Below are 21954 nucleotides of genomic sequence, written 5' to 3' on the forward strand. Positions count from 1 at the left end.
ACTGTATTTGTCTGTACTGTAATGATCTGTTAATACAGAGAGTTGAGTCCACAGCTCATGTACCTGAGAGCAGAGACCCTACTCATCTGAATCCCCAGCAGTGGGAAGAGTGGCTGTCCCAAGGCAGGCGCTCAGTCTCTGTTGATCGAACAGATCTCCGTGTCACACCTTCCTTTGGCAAGTGTTGTCTTCAACCCCACCCACCTCCTCTGCTTCTTTGGCAATTTCTCCACGTAAAAACCACACCTTCTCTGCCTCTACTTCCTGGCCCCATTCTGACCTTCTCATCCAGTCTGGCTCGCTGAGATTCTCCCACTCAGTCTCCTACTTCAGTCTGCATTCTTACTCCTCCGCCCGGCGTGCCATCAGAGCCCCTGCCCTTCGTACACCTGCCTCCCTCCCCACGCTTGGGCTGAAACCACACTTCTGATTATCTGCAGGAGATCTGCCCACTTAATGCAACCAAATCACACCCAAGACCTCTAACCAGCATCTCTAGGGGCATGGCTGGCAGTGGGGCTGGATTTAGAAATACAAATTCAGAAGAACCCCAGCCATACCTCTACTCTGCCTTCACTGCTATAGCACAGCTCCAGCTGCAGAGAAGGAATAAGTGACATAGAAGTGCCGTATGTGGGGAATCACACAGCACCCTGCATCTTCCAGATAGCCCAGCAACCAGGTGCTGTATGGAGTATGAACGCCCTAGCAGCAAGCAAGTCCACTGATGACTTACACTACCAATCAAGATATACATAATTATACTAATAAATCGAGATATAGACATACATATTAATATAGATATAAAAAATTAGTTCATTTTTTCATTCGATATATATTTACTTGGTATCTCCTATGTTCTAGTCACTGTGGTAAATGCTTGGGATAGAGCAGGGTGGATAGCTTTCTTCCTTCAAGGAAATTTCGACCTTGTCAGGGTGACAAATACCTGGCCATATCATTAGAGAATAAAGTAAAAAGCACAAACATAAAGATATGCACAAGGTAAACCAAGAATTAGCAAATAATAGAATCTAGAATTTGGTAGGGATCGCAGAACCTTTAGACCAACCCTTGCCTTATGCCCAGCTCCCTAGTAGCCATATACCCAGCTCGTACTTAAATACCACCTGTGGGAAGGATTGTCCTCTCTCTCCAGGTAGCCCATTATATTTGTGAATGCTTTTGTCAAGCACTTCATTTTTAAATTCTTAAAATAGTAATATTCGTCAACAATCCTCAATACTGCTGAGCTGTTTTAGGACTCCTACTCTTTCTTCTGGTCTTCAAAATCTGCTTTAAAAGGAGACACTCTTCCAGGAATGTCAAGATTTTTACCCTTGTTTGGACGCTCTCCCAACTCTTGCAGATCTGGATCTTCTTCTTCAATAAGTCAGGGATCAGAAGGAGCCTTCCATCTTGGTTATGAGTAGAAGGTGTAAGTCTATCTTGTCACACCCAGAAAACAAGCCAAACAACTACACTGAAGTGCAAGAGAGAAGAGGTCCCGTGATGGGATTTTCCTTCTCAACTAGAAACTTCTAGCTGATTCCTCCGCTATCTAGGATGTAGGTGTCTTAGTCAGTTTGGGTTGCTATAACAAAGTGCCACAGATTGCGTGGCTTGTAAAAGCCAGAAATTTATTTCTTAGAGACCATGAGGCTGAAAACCCAAACTTAGGGTGCCAGCACGGTCAGGTTCTGGGAGGACTCCTTTTTGGTGGCAGACTGCTGATTTCTCATTGCATCTTCATGTGGCAGAAGGGGCTAGAGAGCTCCAGCCTCATGACCCAATCACATCCCAAAGGCTGCACCTCCTAAGACCATAACATTCAGGATTAGGACTTCAACTTGCCAATTTGGAGGGACACAAATATTCAGTCTATTGTACTATGTCATCTATCAGAAAAATCCAATCACCAGCAACCTTATGGACCATGGTAGCCAAGAGGGCATTCTCCTCTTGGGCTCTAAGAGTTTGGCTCTGATCAGTTTCAATTTCTAAATTTGGAAGGTTCTTATCTTTCCATCTCCAAATAAACACATTAGGGTCTACATTTGGGCTCTTAATACTCAAGAGATGAAATTCAGCAGCATATACAAGACTCTTATGCTTGGAAAAGCAAAGAATGCTCTGAAGTATCCATTGTGTAAGAAAATACCTCTTTACAAGAATAAAAGGGCACGAAGTGCTAGAGACAGAGTTTTCCTCTGTCTGAAATGGCTGATGTTTAGAGAGTGGACATGATTCTTCTGGGATTCTTATTTATTTCCAGGTATTCATACTAGCTTTGTAGAATTGGAAAGTTGAAGTACCATAAAAACCATTATTTCAAATTGGCTCATCCAACTAGGCAAATGACCCTGGACAAACCACTTCATCCCCCTGGAGCTCAGTTTCCCCAGTGTGTGAAATAGGCTTCATAGAGTCCATTATTCTAGTTTTCACAAGGTTTTGTGAAACTCGTACGTCAACTCGACAGTCACCAAACAGTACGCAAACACATAGCACTGTCATCATTTAACAAATTTGCTTAGAGATATCACCTGCTAAGCAGCATAGAATTCCAACTGGTAGTTGCCCAGCTTGGGAGGTGGCATCGTTTGTGGGAGGCAGTATATCTTTACAGTCTAAATTGGGGGTAAGAGCTAAGACTTTGGGGACAGACATAGATCTAAATCCCAGGTCCCCCATTTCCTAGCAGTGATCAGAGAGCAAGGTATACAACTTTGTTGAGCCTCATTTTCCCCAGCCCTATTAGGGAATTGCAGCACAGCTTTGTGGGGTTGTTGTAGGGATTAAATGAGACGTATCTGCAATGTACCTACCATAGATCCTGGCTGGTAATACAACTCAATAAATGATGACAGTAGTTGGTTTTATTAAAATCATTATAAATTCCTGAAGCAGATACACTTCCAGAAGTGACTCAGTCCCATCTGCAAACTTCATTCCTGGGGGAAACAGGATGAATTGTGATGGGCCATTAGGAAGCAGTCATCTGTCCCCAAACCCAGGCGGCTGGCTGGAACGCACTTGCAGGAAAAAGACGCGTGTGAAAAGTGCCTGAGAATACATGTGTGAGACATCTGCTGTGTGCTGGACCCAGAAAGGAAGGGGGACAATGAGGCAGGAAGGAGCAAGCGAGGCAGAGCCGCAGAGAAAGGGTCCATAAGGACTCGCCCAGGCAGAGCCATAAACAATGCCATCTCGATGTGGGATATTGGGAAACCATAGGAGAGGATTAAGTGGTTATATTTGAGAGCAGGAATTGCGTTGCAGTCTATAAGACAGGGACAAAAAGCCAGAATAAGACAGATTACGACAGCTCTGATGATGAACCAAACTGCCACAGCTTTGAAAACCGGGTATTAAAGGGGACCCCACCGCAAAGGTATGTCTTTCATATACAGATCTTTACATGCCTGTGCAAGGGGGAAATGTCAGAGTCACCATCTTTTTATTTTTATTTTTTTTAAAGATTTTATTTATTTATTTGACAGAGAGAGAAAGAGAGAGCACAAGCAGGGAGAGCAGCAGGCTTGTCAGGGAGCCTAATGCAGGCCTCTATCCCAGGACCTCGGGGTCATGACCCGAGCCAAAGGATGACACTTAACTGCCTGAACCAAAGGAAAACACTTAACTGCCTGAGCCACCCAGCTGCCCCTTGGAGTCACCATCTAATCCAACTGTCAGTGAGAAAGAAAACATGAGCTACGTGTATAATTGAAAACTTTTTTCTAATAGCCACTTTTAAAACAAAGTAGTAAGACAGGTAAAATTAATTTTAATAATATTTAATCCACTATATTCAAAATAGTATTTCAAGAAGTAACCCATTGGGATGACTGGGTGGCTCAGTCGGTTGAGTGTCTGCCTTTGGCTCAGGTAATGATCTGGTGGTCCTGGGATCGAGCCCTGCGTCAGGCTCCCTCCTCAGGGGGGAGCCTGCTTCTCCTTCTCTCACCCTGCTAGAGCTCTCTCTAGCTATCTCTGTTCTTCTCTCTCAAATAAATAAATAAATAAATAAAATCTTTAAAAAAAAAAAACAAAAACCCATGTCTTCCATATAACAAAATACTAATGACAACATTGGATTTCTTTTTTTCATACCAAGGCTTCAAAACTTGGCACAAGCCACCCCTGGAGAGCTCTGCCTCCCCCTAGGGCACAGATCTAATTCCAAGGGAAAATAAATTACATTCTCCTGAATTCCTGGGCTGTTAAGACCTTTTAAAAGCCCAAATAAGGGACGCCTGGGTGGCTCAGTTGGCTAGGCGGCTGCCTTCAGCTCAGGTCATGATCCCAGTGTCCTGGGATCGAGTCCCACATCGGGCTCCTTGCTCAGCAGGGAGCCTGCTTCTCCCTCTGCCTCTGCTTGCCACTCTGTCTGCCTGTGCTCACTCTCTCTGACAAATAAATAAATAAAATCTTTAAAAAAATAATAAATAAAAGCCCAAATAAGTAGAGCTAAAAAAGACCTTTAGGGATATTCAGAGTGCAAGGGCCACAGACCCATTCCTGACCTTGCCCCTTAGCACATTGGCTTGAATTGACGCAGCTCCATCCTCCGATCCAGCCTTCACAGAGCACTCACTTAGTGCTTGGCCTGTACAGGGGAATCATGATCCATGTTCTCTGCACTCTCCCACTCTAAGGGAAACTCACGCACTCACTTCCTCTCCATGCCCTCTCTGGCTCTGGTGAGCAGGGGTGGGCGGGCACACGACTCCATCAGCCATTCCATCCTTTTCTGTGGTCATCTGGTGTGAAAAAGCCCGCCCAACCAGGGACAGACCATTGCGGGCGAGCTGGGTTAGCTCCTCCATCGGGAACACAGAGGCAGAATCAGCCAAGGGACTGGGAAAAGCATCCAAGGAAGATGCACGTAAGCTGCAGAGCTACAGCAATATTGGGTTTCCAGTCAATCCTTAGGCTTCTTCAATTTCCTCTTTGATCGGTTTCCCAGATTTGGGTTCCAAAAGCCATCTCATTTTAACAAAGCAATTCTCCAGATGAAAGTATTTTGAAAGTCTCCTATGGGAGGGTCTCCAAGGAACCCTGGCTCCTGGAGCTCTCTTGGAACCTTCCAGAACCAACCACATTCTGGGTTCCTAAGGCACAGCTGTTGTGGGTTTTTTGTTTTGTTTTGCTTTGTTTTTGAGTTTCCATGAGATTCTTGTATCTTTTATGGTCATAATGATTTTAAAAGAATCTCTTACGTGTCAAGAAAGCCTGAAGGAGTCTAAACCTTGCAACAAAAAGGCCTACCACAGAGATGGATGCTTTCACACACATTTAAGCAAAGCTCTTTTCCACCACTCCCCTCCACACTTGTTTGCACTTGGTCTCATGCCAACACTTAGCCTGACAGAGAAGTGATGGATAACTTTGTGTTGCATTCCCAAGTAATTATATTCTGAAAAAGACCTCATCATGGTGGCCTTCTGGGGACACTTTGAGGGCTCATATCATCTACAGCAATGGTTCTCAACTGTGACTGAGTATCAGCACCACCTGGGGGTCCTTTTAAAATATGTTGATGCCCAGGTTCTTTCCCAGAGCTATGAAAACAGAACCTCTGGGGGCAGGTCCCTAAACATCTGTACTTTTTTAAAAACTCCCCAGGTCATTCGTATGTGGAGCTCTGATTAAGAAACACTCACACACAGAATATGCCCTTATTTAGGCTTGGGTTTCTGGCAGAGAAAATCATATACTGTTCTTATTTATGAAGGAAATGCAAATTTTTTCAAGGATGCATAAAAAGTAAGGAATGATGCAAGGTGAAAAGTAAATCTCACTCATCAGTAGACTCCCCAATAGTTCCACTCCCTAGAGATAATTATTACAGGATCTAGTGTGCCCCTCCAGGAGTTATCTGTGCCTATGCAAATACCTACTTTGTGTGTGTGTGTATATATATATCTATGTGTACACGTATATATACATATGTGTGTATACATATATTTTTATGAATATGTTAATATACATACATACTCACTTGCATGCATACACAAATGTCTTTTCTTATTGTGGCTGTCTTTTTCCTCTACTAATCTATCTTGCTTATTAACACAGAAACTATTGATAAGGAAAAATAATGACAGGATTTGAGAAGGTACCTACTTTCTGTAATACAACAAATTACAAAGCTAAAGTAACTAAAACAACATGATTTTGTTGGTGGGGTAAATTATTTATTTGCATAGATTAAAAAGTTTCAAAAGTAATCAATGAAATTGATTTGGCATATGGGAAAATCGGCATTTCAAGTCAGTGGGGAAAAGATAGACTATTCAATAGAGAGTATGGGGTTAATTGGCCATTTTTTAAGGTGGACTCCTATTTCACAGGGTTTATAAATTCAAGATCAAAATAAAATAAAAGATCTAGACAATAAAAGAAAATCCCTAAGCATATTAGGAGAAATAATTTTATCCTGGAGTGGGAAAACTTTGCTAATGTATAAAATCTAGAAGTCCTAAAATAAAGGATAGACAGATTGCACTACATAAAATCAAAACTTCTCTAGAAAGAAAGACACAACAACGAAAAGTACAATTAAAAACAAGTGAAGGAAGATAATATTTACCGCATGTATAAAAAAATTAATATCCAGACTATAAAAGAGTTTCACACAGCAATAAGGAAATGACAATCAACAGAGACAGGCAAAGCTATAAACTAACGATTAACAGAGAAACAGACGTGAACTATACACATATAAAAACACATTCAACCTCAGGATGCAGATTAAAACAATGCTGACTTTTTTCACTCATCACATTGTCCAAGTGTTCTAAAGCACTGGTTAATCTCAAGAGATGGTGACTTTTTGAAGAAATAGGTATGCTACCATTTTGGTAGAAGAATAAATGGAGAGAACTTTTGAAATGGCGATTTGGCATATTCTGTAATGAAAGTTCATGTGTCCTTTGATCCAGCAGTTTCACTTCTAAGTATCTATCCTACAGAATACAGGTGTAAACAAGTGAACCCCACGATCTCTGTAATGCAGCATTCCTAGTAACAAAAGAAAAAGAGAAACACTATAACGTCTCTCAATAAAGAGTTAAATGAAATAAGGTGTATCTACACTGTAAATCCTATGCAACCATTTAAACAAATAAGGTGACTCTGATAGTCGATATGAAAAGTCATGATGATGATGTCAACTGTGGACAGCCAGGTGCAAAACCATTTGTAAAGAGGATCCAATTTGTATAAGAAGGAAACACACACACACACACACACTTGCACATACATGCACACTTCTAATCACATAAAGAACTGGAAGGAATAGTAAACTTTTCATAGAGATTATTTCTAGGGAAAGAAGAAAGAACGATTTCAGGCTTGGGAGGGTATGATGAGGCTTTGAAGGAGACGTTCATTTAACGTTATATATGTTTTATGTTTTTTATATTTTTTATATTATGAATTTAATATTTTTATATTATAATGATGCATGTTAATTTTGTAATTCTTTTGTAATAAAAAGAAGCAAGTCCTCTCATTTTTAACGTGTGCCCCTTCAGTTGGGGGCTTATCATCCCCTCTTAAGTTTATTGGCCATCTGCATTTCTTCTCTTCTAACCAGCACATTCATGTACTTGGTCCGTGTTTATTTTCTTTCTTATTTGATATACTATTTAAATTTTAGGAAATTTGTATTTAGGAAACAATATTCTACTATGTTACATAGGTACTGCAAATAACTTTTCTGTCTGCCATTTGAATTTTGATGTCATTTATACGGTTTTCAACTATATGTTGCACATTTTCTGTATTTAAATATACCGGTCTTTTTCTGTATAGTGTTTGGGTTGGGTACCATGCTTCAACACAAACCTGACACCTTATATAAAAAATTATCTTAAAACAGATTATGGCCTTAAATATAAAACTATAAAGCTTCAGAAAAAGATAGGATAAAATCTTTGAGGACTAGGAGCAGGCAAAAGTTCTTATACTTTGCACTAAAAGAATAATCCACAAAAGGAAAAATTAATAAGTTGGCTTTCGTCAAAGTTAAAAACTTTTGCTCTATGAAAAATCCTATTTACAGAGAGGGAGGAAATATTTGTAAACTGCACATCTGAAAAAGGACATGTCTCTAGAATATATAAAGAACTCACAAAACTCAACAGTGAAAAAACAATCCAATTAGAAAATGAACATAAAACATTCATAGACATTTCCCTGAAGTAGATACACAGATAGCAAATAAGCACATGAAAAGATGTTCAACACCATTACCCACTCGAGAATGCAAATTAAAATGACAATAAGATATCATTACTGACCTATTAGAGCAGCTTAAACATAGTGCTAACACCAAATGCTGATGAAGATGCAGAAAAACTCCATTACTCACACATTGCCGGTGGTAACGCAAGGGGCCATGGTCACTCTAGAAAATAATTTGGCAGTTCATTTCAAACTAGAAATGGACTTACCCATAAGACCTGGGTACTACACTCTCAGGCTTTTATCCCAGAGAAATGACAATTTACATTCAGGCAGAAACTTGAACATAGATGCTCATATGGGAACATAGCTTTATGGGTAATGGCCCCAAGCTGGAAACAACCCTAATGTCCTCCGGTGGGTGAATGATTAAACAAACCATGGTGCATCTGTACTGTAGAATACGACTCAGCAATAAAAAAAAGCCAGCTATCGGTGTAACAACCTGGATGGATCTCAGAGACCTTATGCAGGGTGGAAACAGTCAATCTCATGCATGTAAACACTGCATGATTCTGGGGCACCTGGGGGGGCTCAGTCAGCTAAGCAGCTGCCTTCAGCTCAGGTCATGATCCCACGGTCCTGGGATAAAGCATTCCTTTTTCTGCTCAGCGGGGAGCCTGATCTCCCCTCTCTCTTTGCCCCTCCCCCACTCCTGCTCACACTCTCTCTCAAATAAATAAATAAATAATCTTTAAACACCGCATGATTCTATTTATGTAATGCTCCTGAAATAAAATGGCAGAGATGGACAACAGTTTAAGGGCTTCAAAGGACTAGGGGTGGGAGGTGGATTCAAAGGAGTTGTAAGAAGAGAGCCTTGTGGTGACGGTACAGTTTTGTATCTCAACTGCTGAGGTAGTTAATGAAATTAACATGACAAAAATTACATGTAATTATATACATGCACACAAATGAGTACATGCATAGCTGATAAAAAACCTATGATAAGATCTAACTGGTAAAGTTTCTGGACTGTGCTGATGTCAGTTACCTAGTTTTGACATTATGCTACAGTTATTCAAAACGTTAACACTGGGGGAGGCTGGCCCAAGCAGGCACACACTCACGAATCTATAAATATTTCATAAGACAAGTTTTTAAAAAAACACACAATTCAGCTATTCTTTAACAGAATGTTTGCATTATTCTTTGTTTAAAAAATCCACATGACTGAACTAACCATAAATTTCATGAGACAAGTCCGCCTAACATCAGTGCATAGATTAAAGTTTTAGTAACTCTTATTCACCAAGTATAAATAAAGCACAAGGACTTAACACTCAGATTTTGCTCTTAAAAATCATGCTATCCAACACCCTGACTGTTTTACCAAAGTGGTGGCATCTAGAAACGGTAACCTTAAGATTTCTGGAGTATGCTGGGTTCAGGATCCCAGCATAAGTCACCCAATTTAATTTTGTCCTTAAATAGAATTTTTAAAATAATAACAGTTAAAATGTACTGAGCACTGTGAGCACTGAACGACTCAACTACCTATTACACAGCAGAAGGTATGAAGAGGACTCACAAGAAATGAGAAAATATGGTCTTGGTTCCTACTTCACCCTTAAAGGAGAAAAAAATGCATACTAATGCTTTTTAAGTCCTTGGAAGTTTATCTGGCGGACGATAAGAAAAAATGGTCAGGGCACCTGGGTGGCTCTGTTAAGTGTCTGCCTTGGGGTCAGGTCATGATCTCAGGGTTCTGGGATCAAGTCCTGCGGTGGGCTCCGTGCTCAGAAGGAAGTCTGCTTGTCCCTCTGACCCTCCCCCCCCACTTGTTCTCTCTCTCTTTCTCTCTCTCTCAAATAGATAAAGAAATTTTTTAAAAAACCAAGAAAAATGGTGGTAGAGTATTCCAAAAGTAGATATTCAGTCTGATTTGAGTATTTTTTGAATACTTAAACCCTGGGCACCTGTTGTGTGACTGATGGACCGAAGTGCAGGGCTTACCAAGGAGGCCGTGGCTTTGAAACTTGTCACAACAATGCCACCTGTGTGACTCCAACACTATCACTCCTACTACTGTTAACTGCTGCACATTCAGCACGTCTTTAGGTTTCTACAGACATCATCGCATTTAATCTTCACAAGAACATTGTGAGATGGCATTATTATCCAGATTTTAAAGATGGAGAGGCTGAGAATGGAGATGTCAAGATGCTTTCCCAGGTCAGAATTCGGATTGGAATCCAAGCCATCTGATAGCAAAATTCATGATTTAACCACTCATGCATCTGTCTTCCCCAAGCCTCCTGTTTTAATTCCTTTTTGCTGGTCTTTTCTAGGCGTCTCAGTGGCTTTCCAGCAGACCTCAGGACTGGGCATTTCCTTGACTTCTCATTGTTCTGCTCTGTCCCCTTCCCCCTGCTCCCAGATCGCATGCAGAGGATGAAGCAGAGCCCGAGGAGCAGGTAGTGATCTTCCAGCAGAGCTTTGGGCAGTGACAGAAGCAGCTGAGAGAAACGTGTGTGCACGTGCATGCGCACGCGCATGCGCACGCGCATGTATGCGTCTGAGAGAATTGTTTTTCACTGATTTAGTTACAACGGTAAAACTAGTTGGCGAAGTGGTTGAGTCTCTTCCTCGGATCTTTTTAACTAAGACATTGTCTCCTTGGTGATCTGAGGCCCAAGACTATGCACAGAGAATTCTCTGGAGAGACCCCTCTACTCCTGCACACTCCCTTGGGGGTTCCATCCAGGCTGACTTCTGCAGAAACAAGACGGCCAGCTTGTTCCAGTTAGCTTTTGCTGTGAGACAACCACCTCTGAACTTAGATGATGGGGCTCTAAGCTGAGGTTGGGTTGGGTTGACTGAGCTGAGCTGAGCATTTCCCAGTCAGGGTCCTTCCTATGCAGCCCTTCCCTAGTGGCCAGGTCTGGACTCCTCTGAAGGCTTCATTCCTGGAGCCTCAATCCAGGCTGGAAATGGTTGGAAAATGGTTGAAAAATCTGGGGCTGTTTGGGCTTCTCTTCATGTAGCCTGTCCACCTAGCTGGCTTTCTGGCAGCATGATAGTCTCCGAGGAATTAGCAGGCAAGCCCCCGGGGCTGGACTGTCCCCGCTTGTAAGAGCCAATTCTGTGTCTCTCTTTCCAACCCCGCATTCAGCGCTCTCCCTTTGGTAGCCCGAAATCAGCCATGGTGGGAGGGAGTACTTATACTATGAAAACTGCCAAACCCTACACATCAGGGTTCCCCCCCACCCACCTCCACAAGAGCCAGGTTGCCAGCCCATGACTTTACACGATGCTGGCTTCCCCTGGAGGGAGTAAGCCAAGAACCCCCAGCAGGAAGCTGCAAAGCTTCTTAGAACCTAGCCATGGCTATCCCCAATGTCACTTTCTTCTTATTTTATTGGTCCAATGATTCCCCGAGGCTAGTTGTGATTCAACAGGAGAATTATCCTCCATGTCCCACGGAAGGATTGCAAAGCAATTGCACAGCACAGGACCTGGCAGAGTCGGTGCGTACACCAATGCTGGACAAATAAATGAATGAGTAAAGCCACTTCACACACTGCACAGCACTTAATTGGGGTGTCCTTAAGTCACCCTAAAAGGACAAAGTCTTCCGGGAAGTTCTGCTTCAGCATCAGAGTTCAATGATTCTGAAGTCCCCAACACACCGAAATTGGAAATTGCGGGATACAGACCTACTTACACTCTGTCTACAGGTATTCACGGACCTGTTGGCACAAGCCCTCCCTGCTTATGTCCTCAACCGGTGCTAGGTGCATGACGATCGCAGAATGCTTATTTTATAGCTGTTTCTATACCACTGAGGGCTGCTTTGCCTCCCTAAGCAAACTGCAAATTCTTTTAAGAGAGTTCTCATGTATTTCTTTGCATTCCTTTTTTCTACTGTGCCCAAAGCAGATAATTACACACACACACACACACACACACACACTCACACATGCACAGATACCTCAAAGATACATGATACTTAGAGATTATAAGCCTTAAAAGGAATGGAAAGCAGGAAAGGAACTAAAAATCCTTAATTGCTAGGTTTCAGAGAGCCTTCCCATCTAACTGTTAGATTCATCTAGCGACGTCGGCATTATTACTTCCATTCCGTCTCACAGCTGAGGAAAACGAGTCTCAAGAAGGCTTACCAGTTTGGTCAAGGTCACGCTAGGAAGAGGAGCTGGGATTCAGCTGTAGACCCGCACGGTTCCCATATCCCTCAGGCCATCCCCCCCCCCTGTAGTATACACCCCCCCCCGCCTTCCCCCATTCCCTCTGCCTCCCCTCTTGAAGTATCTACAGAAGTCATAACAGTCCTGATGCTTCCAAACCCCCGAGAGAGTAGTAAGTGTTTCAAGTTCTGCTCTTGTACAACATGTCCTTTAAAAGCTTGGAAACACAGGAAGTGAAAAACGTCTTCTACTGAGATAGAAGTGAGCCTGACAGGAGGGAGGTCAAGCTAAGAGGCCACCGTGATCACTCAGGGAAGGGTGCTGGTGGGTCAGACCAAGGGAGTGGCAGTGAGCGGGATGTGAACATTTTCGAGGGATAGTAAGGAGGCAGAATCACCAGATTAGGGATGGACTGGACTCTGCGGCTGCCGACTGATCATGGCAGAATCACGCCGGCTGCACTGGAAAGAGCAAAAGAGACGGAAAGCCTGGAGGAGAGACCTCCATGTTCCTGGAAGGAGGTGATCCTGGCTTGAAGAGGAAAACAGCCATGGAGGTGGGAGAATGGATGGCTTTGAGAGGCAACCTGGAGGCAGAATCTGCTGGATGTGTTGGCAAACTAGATGTAGGGATCCACGACGAAGTTCAGAAATCTGTCATGGAAAACCAGCAGCTTTTTGCTGAGCTGGGGGACACAGAAAGGGGAGCAGATTTCAGGTCAGGATGAATTCAGGACGTGCCAAGTTTGAGGTGAACCTGTAAGCCGGAGCTGACAGCCAGCAGGCAATGGCATTTAAAACAAAGCAAGCATCTCACGGGAGTGAGATTCTTCGCTCCCTTCAAAGGTTAGAGATGAGCGCCCCCATACCCTGTGTGGCAGGGTTCTGTGTCAAGGAGTAAAAGGGCTCCGTGATTCTCAATGTTTTCACTCCATGGTGTGGCTCAGCTCTCTCTCCAAAAGCCACCTATCACCCCGCAGGTGCCTCCGTCATGACCAAGATGTCTTTACTGAGGCTTCCAGAGCCAGTAGGAGCGGTGCGACTCAATCAGCGACAAAGCCTGTTATAACCCATCGAAAGTGTAGCAGGGAGCATCCAGTAAGTCCCTAGGACCACAGGTCTACCCGCACACGCGCACACCAACGCTCATGCTCCCTTCCTACGGGCGCCGAGATGCATGCCTGCCCTTCTGTGCCACACAGCAGCTCAGCCATTGTTCACCCAAGGTCCCTGCATGTTACAACAGGGAGCGGGGGCACCTTTGTTTCCTGCTGTACTCCGGCAAAGGAAGGCTCTCCAGAGAGCGCTTGTTTTTCTGCACATCAGCTTTTATCACGGGACCCTCCTGGGGGGTGGGGGGGGGGTCACAAAGCCAAACACAAAGCCAGTTGTCAGGACGGACGGCCCCCAGCCCAGAGGAGACCGCTCATTGCCGCTTCACCCGCATGCTGGTTATACAACAGGAACCTGAAACCAAGCCCAGATTCGATTTCCATGCCCCCCCCCCATGAGAACCAGCCCCTGCAGCTCTGAGCTGAGTGGGGGTTCTGCTGGCCCAGCTCAGAATCCACCGGCCTACAGGGTGGACACCAGTTGGCGGGGACCCAGCCCTCCTCCTCAGCCAGCGTGTCCCTCAACCTGCCTCCCATTCTACCCAGAGATGCCCTGCAAAATCCCCCTCAAAGCAAGCTTCTCCAGATGGAAACCCACAAAAGCAGAGCTTCCTTACCTGGGAGAAGGTCCTGGTGACCGCGAGGAAGAAAAAACACCACGTTCTAACAGAAGGGACAGGGACTTACAGGGCCAATCTGTTGGTTTTAAAAGAAGAAAGGTGACTTCATCCCCTGGTGCCGTGGAGTTTAAAAGAGCAATGAGTGCTCCCAAGCTGAGCCAACTCTGTCTCATCGGTGATGACTCCATCCAAATTATGCAGCCACTGCCCAGACATGCTCAGCCTTCAGAAGGTAAATTGCTGGAATCCGACCAGCCCTGTTGTTTTCAAAGAGCTTCCGAAAGTCCTGAACACCAATCACTTTAACTGGCACCAGAGATAGGGAAACGAGCACTTATTTTCCCCGAGTCATATCATTACCTTCCAAGAATCCAACTGTCTGAAAAATAGCATTCTAGGGAAGGAAAACAGATATTTAAACTTCTGAGAGGTCAAAATTCTTGGGGAAGGAGAAGAGACAAAGGAGAAGAAACAAGGAGATTTCAGCCAGGAGGAGGGGCGGTGGTGAGCTGCTGGGACGATCACCTTGCCAAGAGGTTTTCAGAGCTGGTGGATTTGCAAGCACGTAAAGGTGACAAAGAGGTGACGGTCTTGACGTGGCAGAGGGGAAAGTATGCAGTTAAGCCATGGGATGAGTCACTGTATGGAAAGAAAGCGTGGCAACCTTTCTAATGAAGGCAACTGATTTTTATTTACTTTTTACTGAGTATGGTGCCACTCAAGCGATTCGGGGTCCATTGTGACAGCTCAAAACATGCCCACATTCCACCAAGAATGTTGGGGAAAATCGACGTTTAAGGAAGGAATTTTCTCTTTTGTGTGCTAGGTGAGGCTGGAGCAATTGCATTTGTAACGTGGGATTCAAGGTCATGTCAAGTGACCGAGTAGGCCAGCCACCTCTCCTTGACGCCATGTCCCCAAGCTAAACTTTGGGCAGAACTTCTGGCCCAAAGAAGGAATGGTAATTGGTGTGACCTGTGCTGGAAGTGGGGCAGAGGGTCGAGCTTAGCAGCCCTACTACACTTTCTCTCTCTCCTCGACTTCAGGAGAGTGTAAGGTGACTTGGGGTCACTAGGCATGTGTCCAATATCTTGCTGAGCTATTTTGAGGCTTTGAGGATCTTCTCGTGTTAAGTTTCACTCCCGAGAGGGTAAAACAAGAAAAAAAAAATCTCTTCTGTTTAGATAGAGGCATTCAGGTCTAATTTCAGCAAGGGAAAGTTTTGGAATCGAGAGATTGAAGAAATGTCAACAAGGTTTGTAAAAGGAATTGGCAAGTCTTCTAGTTGGAGTGTCAATAACGATATATTATTTTTATGGTGTTTCCAAAGTTAGTTGTAGATATTGATACATGCCCCCAAATACCTCAATATAATAAGTAGAAGAATAGCAGATATTAGCAATGGTAAGATCAAAAAGCGGCAGGAGACGCTCAGTTCCTCATAGTATCTTCAAAACCTGACATAGAGAATAGCACACAGTAGGTATTCAGTAGCTAGAGAGTAAATGGTATCAGACAATCCCTCTCTGCTCCAGATTTCTAGAACAGATCCCTTGAGAACTCTTTAAAGTCACCGACTGCAGAGAGCAGGATCCCGTGGGTCTTAGGAAATGCCTCAGCCCCTGGGTTCACTGCTGAAGTTAGAATAGAGCACAGAAAGCCAATTTCTGGACCCAGTAGCCTCCTTAGTCTATTCTCCTAGACATAAGCTAGATTCTACTGTCTTTTTCTAGGGCCAGGACTCCATCTTACAGGTGATCTCCAATTGGCCTCAATTGTCTTTTGTTCTCAATATTCTATCATAAAATTTCCAAACAAGGTTCCTTTAGCTGACCTTTCACTATATTGCTTTCTCATATATTGATTCTCTAACCATCCAGCAGCTCATATAATTTTTATGGTGTTTCCAAAGTAAGTTGTAGATATGGATACATTCCCCCAAATACTTCAATGTTATTCACTATTTCTTTACAATGCCAATACTTCTTTACAATTTCTTTTCAGATAAAATTCATTTATGATGAAATGAAAAACATCACCAGCATACCATTTGATGAGTTCCTATAAATACATACACCTGTGCAATTCAAACCCCTATCAAGGTACAGAACATAATCATCACCCTAGAAATTTTCCCCAAGTCCATTCCCAGCAAACTTCTGGTTCAGCATTCCTAGAGGGAATGAATCTTATTTTTTTCACCATAGATCAATTTTTATTCTAGTGCTTCATATAAATAGAATCATAAAATTGGTATTCCTTTGTGGAAATTTTTGTGCCGTCAGGAGGTTTTTAGGATTCATACCTCCATTTTGTCGCTTGTATCAGTAGTTTGTTTCTTTTCATGGATGAGTGGTTTTTTCCTGTATGAATAGGCCACAGTTTGTTTATTCAGTCTTCTGTTGATGGACACCTGATCTTCCAGTCCAGGGCTATGATGAATAAAGCTAATAGGAACCTTTCAGACACATCTTTTAGTGGACATGTGTTTTTGTAACCCTTGGGTAGATACCGAGGAGTGGAATGGGTGGGTCTTAGTGGAGGTGTGTATTTAATTTATGAGAAACTATATAATTTATAAGAATTTACATCTTTTCCAATGTTCTCATTTTCCTCCCCTACCAACAATGTATAAGACTTTTAGTTGCTTCACCAAATGTTCTGACAACATTTGGTGTTGTCAGCGTAACCTTGCTTGTCAGTGTCTCATGGCATCTCGCTGTGGTTCTAACTTGCATCACCTTGATGACTACAGCTGTTGAATTTTTTTTTTTTTACGTATTTATGGGCCATTCATTTACCATCCTTTGTGAAGTCTCTGTTCAGATCTTTTGGCCAGTTTTAAATTGAGTTCATCTTGGTATGGAGGTTTAGGAGTTCTTAATATATCCAGGATACCAATTTTTTGTCAGAGACATTTCTCAAGTATTTTCTCATGCCCTCTGGCCTGCATAAGAAAGACATTTTCTTAAGGATGCTTCTTCTGATGAACAGGGATTCCATTTTGACTGTATTTTTTTCTTTTTCGGTTTTTGTCTTCCCCCAAGGCGTGAAGATGTTCTCCTATGTTTTCTTCTAGAAATTCTGTAGTTTTAGCCTTTATGTTTAGGCCCATGGTCCATTATAAATTGATTTTTGTGGGTGGTATGAGTTAGGGCCAGGTTGATTTGTTTCCATGTGAATATGGAGTTATGTCAATACCATTTGTTGAAAGCCTTTCCTTTCCCAATCAGGCTGCTTTGAAAATTTGGTCTATTTCTGTCTGGCCTCTTCATTCTGCCTTACCAATCTGTTGATCCTTGTGTCAGCACCATACTGTTTTAATGACCATAGCTTTAAGGTAAGACTTGAAGTCAAGTGGTGAAGTAACTTTGACTTCTTTTTTCAAGACGGCTTTGAATAGTCTAAGCTCTGTGCATTTCTACAGAAATTTTAGCATCATTTTGTCAATTCTTTTTTTTTTAAGAATTTATTTTTTTATTTGACAGAGAGAGATCACAAGTAGGCAAAGAGGCAAGCAGAGAGAGAGGAGGAAGCCGGCTTCCTGCTGAGCAGAGAGCCCGATGCGGGACTCCATCCCAGGACCCTGACTGAGATCATGATCTGAGCTGAAGGCAGAGGCTTAACCCACTGAGCCACCCAGGTGCCCAATTCTTTTCTTTAAATCAATTTTTAAAAATGTTTAGTTATTTATTTCACACAGAGAGAGAGAGAGCAAAAGAGGGAACACAAGCAGAGGTAGTGGGGGAGGGAGAAGCAGGCCTCCTGCTGCACTGGGAGCCTGACATGGGGGGCTCGATCCCAGGACCTTGGGATCATGACCTGAGCCAAAAGCAGACTGAGACTCTCAGGCACCCCTCAGTTTGTAAATTTTGACTAAATAGCATCATAGGATTAGGATTAGGATTAGGATTGTGCTGAATCCATAGATCAGTTTGCTGATTACCATTTTAACAATGGTGAGTCTTCCAAAACCATGAGCTTGGCATATCTCCCCATTTATCTACATCGATTTTTTCACAATTGTTTTGTTCATTTTCTCTTTGTCATTGATTTTCACAGTTTGACTATGGTTCACCTAAATGTTTTTATTTTTGTTTTGTTGTGTTTTTTTAAAATATAAATCTTTTTTGGAGTTTATTGGGGTTTTAAAGTCTGTAAATATATGTCTTTTACCAAATTTATGAGCTTTTCAGGGCACCTGGGTGGCTCAGTGGGTTAAGCCTCTGCCTTCGGCCCAGGTCATGATCTCAAGGTCCTGGGATCAAGCCCTGCATCAGGCTTTCTGCTCAGCGGGGAGCCTGCTTCCTCCTCTCTTTCTGCCTGCCTCTCTGTCTGCTTGTGATCTCTCTCTCTGTCAAATAAATAAAAATCTTTTAAACATTTTTTTATGAACTTTTCACCCATTATTTATTCAAATACTTTTGGGTCATTCTCTCTCTTTCTCCCCTAGTTCTAGGACTCCAATTACATGTACATTAGAACTTTTGATACTGTTGCAAAGATCTATGAGTCACTGTACATGTATTATTAAATCTCTTTTACTCAGTTTGGATCATTTTTGTTGATCTGTCTTCTAGTTCATTGACTTTTGCTTCTTTCAGCTCCCTGTGCTTTTAAAAATGTCCATTACATTTTTATTTAAAGATATTTATTTTCCAGTTCTTATACTTTCACTTGGTTCTTTTTTATAGTTTCTTTTTTTTTATTATGTTCAATTAACCAACATATAATACATCATTAGTTTTTGATGTGGTGTTCAATGATTTATCAGCGGCATGTGACACCCTGCGCTCATCACCACATATGCCCTTTTTTATAGTTTCTATTAATCTGCTAGGATATCTATACTTTCATTTATTATGGACATATTTTCCTTTATATACTTGAGCATAGTTGTAGTAACTTCCTTAAAATTCTTGTCAATTAACTCCATCACTCTAGGTCATCTCAGAGTTGGTCTCCACCAATTATCTTTCCTCTTTAAAATGAGTCATGTTTTCCTGTTTTGTTTTTTGAATAATTTTGGAGTGTATCCTGGTCTTTATGAGTGATATGTTGCAGAAATTCTGGATTCTATTCTGCTTTTCTGAGGAGTATTGACTTTTTTTTTTTTTTTTTAATTCAGGACTTTAAAGTGGTTGAACTCAAATTGTAAGACCTTATCTGCCCATTTAACATCTAGAAGTTCAGGTCAGCTCTTTAAGTTAGAGTTGGGATTTTTAAAATCTGCCTCTTGCCTATGTGGTTGAAGGATTATCCAGAGATCTAAGTAGACTTTATCTATTGAGCTAGAGGGCCTCCCTTCTGCTCAGCATATTGATAGATAGGGTCTTGTTCTTAAACTACAAGCTATAAGTCAGGAAACTCATCCCACGTCTATCTCTTCTTCCAGTAATTTAGTCTCCTCTGGTTTCTGTAGAGTTTTGTTCTCTCCTCAGTTCCTTCAACTGATTGTGCTTATATTTTGTCCAGAGTTTATAGTTACTATCTATAAGAAGTACACTCCAATAGGAGCTACTTGGCCATACCAGAAGGCTTCAATTACCTTTTGAGTCTTTTTTTTTTTTTTTTTTAGTTTACCCTCAACATGATAATTCATAGCTCTTTCTTGGGATACAAAGTATGTTTCATCTCAAGCACCACCTCAGACTGGTAATGTTGAAAGGGATACTGAGCTTCAGCAGAAAAGCATGATGTAATCAACAAATAATGTCTGCCTCCGACATAGGAGGGGAAGCAGAACCCCAATCTTTGTAAGTTCTAATATAGTTATTTACAAAACAATGCATGACACTTAGCAGTTTGCGCCTACTAGGACATCTCCCTGAAGTCAGAGTACTGTATTTGTTTGTCTGAGGGTTAACCTTCTTCATTAGGTGTAAACTTTATGAGAACAAGAATTGTGTTTGTGAAAGTCACTCCCCCATGCCCAGCATTTGTCATGTGAGATGACAGGCTCTCCATAAATATTTGGTGAGTGACTGAGAACCCAGCTGAATGTTTGTTTTGGTTTTACTTTTCAAAATTATACAGTCAATGTGAAGAAGCAAATAGAGAACACTGGTTAGCAGAAATAAGATAAATCAAATCACCTCACTTTCCCCCCTAGACATAATCATTATTAACAATATTTTTTCCTGCCTAGCTTTTTGTTACCCTTCAAATTTTTATTCTCAACCTTGGGTGCATATTGGAATTATCTGAGAAGATTTGAAAAGTCTGTTCATGCCACACCCCAAGCCAATTTATTCACATTCTCAGGGACTGACCTTGGCCTAAGTATTTTTTTTTTTTAATTCCAGAGATGATGCCAATGTGCCGTGAAAAGACCTAAAGATGTCCCAGCCAGCTCTACCAGAGGTCTTTCAGATGTTATATTCTGTCTCCTAGATGACAAAGTCCTTGCCTTCCAGGAGAGTTCAGAGAAGGCAGGACTTGAAGTCACTCAACACGAAACAATTAGAAATCCAAAAGACAACAAACGTACCTAATCAAGAGCCTAGCTTCAGAGAAACTGAGGCTAAGTGTGCCAGGAGCATCACACCTGAGAGCAGCCAGAGGTGGACTCACCTGTACTTCTTCCTCCTTGGCAGAGCCCTGCCAGTTACGCTGAGGGAGCCTTCTCCTTCTAGAAAGGTTTGGAGAAAGGGGCACGGTGACATGTTAGAATTATAGGGGACGCTGATTCCACCCCTCCCTTCTTTGAAAACTTCTGGTTTGTAGGCTCCTAGGTCCCCAGGCTCCTGGCCTCTGCTCTCTCTTTTGGGAATGCTATTTTAATTCTTTACCTGACTTTAGAATTCAAGAAGACCGCCTTCAACCAGAAGCTCTTCTATAGTCATGTGCCTCCCTATCTGGTGAGCTGGGCATTAACATCTCTTACCACTCTGTTTCTCTAGCTGCCTGAGGAGAACTGGAGCACAGAGCCTAGTTTTTGACCTTAGCCGCACGCAGAAGTTCCCAGGAGATTGTGAAGTACCAATTCTTAGGCCCCACCCAAGAACAATTAACACAGAATCTCTAGGTGCCCTAGCCCTGGTATGTTTGTCAAGGCTTCCCTGGAAATTGGGACATAACTGAGGGTGGCAAATATCAGGGAAGCAGCTTGGGGGTTCCCGTGGGTTGTGAGTGGGTTTGAAATCTTCCTTCCTACTACTCTGGAGTCAGCTTAGAGGAAAGTACCAGAAACTTATGTTAAACAGGCTAGGGTTTGACTCCCCGCTTTGCCATTTACTAGCTATGTGACGCAGACTAAGTCACTGAACGTGTCAGACATGGAGTTTAGTTAACCGGTAAAAGAGGTGAAACGGTAGAGCCTACCGGTGAGGTTCCAGGAGACTCCGTATACAAAGTATGTTTACCTAATAAACATCTGCTCCCTTCCCTCCCTGTGCCCCTCACCATCACCCTACCTGAGCATTACAATAGGAGCCACGGGCAAGCTCTGGCTTGGTGTGGTGCTGTCTCTCCTTGATCTGACCGTGACCATGACGTCAGTCTGGATTTGCAGCCCTGGTCCCTGGGTCTGACCTTCTGATCCCAGCTTCTGAACTTGAACCAGCTCTTCTTTCCTGCCTTGCAGGTTCCGGGCCCAGTTTCCATCACCTGTTTCTGTTGCTCAGCAATAAGCCCCAAAGGGATGGTTTCTAAAAGTAACTGGCCCCATGTTGCTCCAGCTGAGTTTTAGCACCGGGAGGGGGTGGGGCTAATTTTAGACTTGTCCTGGATTAACATCTGAGAAGAGGCGAGGCCAGGCAAATCCAACCTGGCCCTGAGTTTCTGGGTTGGAGTTTACAGAGAAAGGTTGGGGAGATGTTGC

The 21954-nt window shown here is 42.7% G+C and overlaps 1 protein-coding gene across 3 annotated transcripts in view; it reads right to left on the reverse strand.

Annotated features, from left to right (window-relative positions):
• Positions 1-21644, reverse strand: part of AMOTL1 (angiomotin like 1) — a 152338-nt gene extending 130694 nt beyond the window's left edge. The window contains exons 1-3 of one of the 3 annotated variants that reach the window (XM_032852770.1): positions 21548-21566; positions 20706-20763; positions 14130-14208 (exon numbers count right to left, since the gene is read on the reverse strand). Coding sequence is in view for 1 of the 3 variants with exons in the window: in XM_032852767.1 (XP_032708658.1) it covers positions 20706-20763; positions 21548-21624 (135 nt within the window). In the remaining 2 variants the exon portion in view is untranslated. Of the gene's footprint in view, positions 1-14129; positions 14209-20705; positions 20764-20923; positions 21051-21547 lie in introns of those variants that run through there. The other 2 variants (XM_032852769.1, XM_032852767.1) reach the window with 2 other exon arrangements.
• Between the last annotated feature and the right edge of the window lie 310 nt (positions 21645-21954).

This window comes from Lontra canadensis, unplaced genomic scaffold (genome assembly GCF_010015895.1).
Source record: "Lontra canadensis isolate GAN:19392208 unplaced genomic scaffold, GSC_riverotter_1.0 scaffold7, whole genome shotgun sequence".
NCBI classification, from domain to species: Eukaryota; Metazoa; Chordata; class Mammalia; order Carnivora; family Mustelidae; genus Lontra; species Lontra canadensis.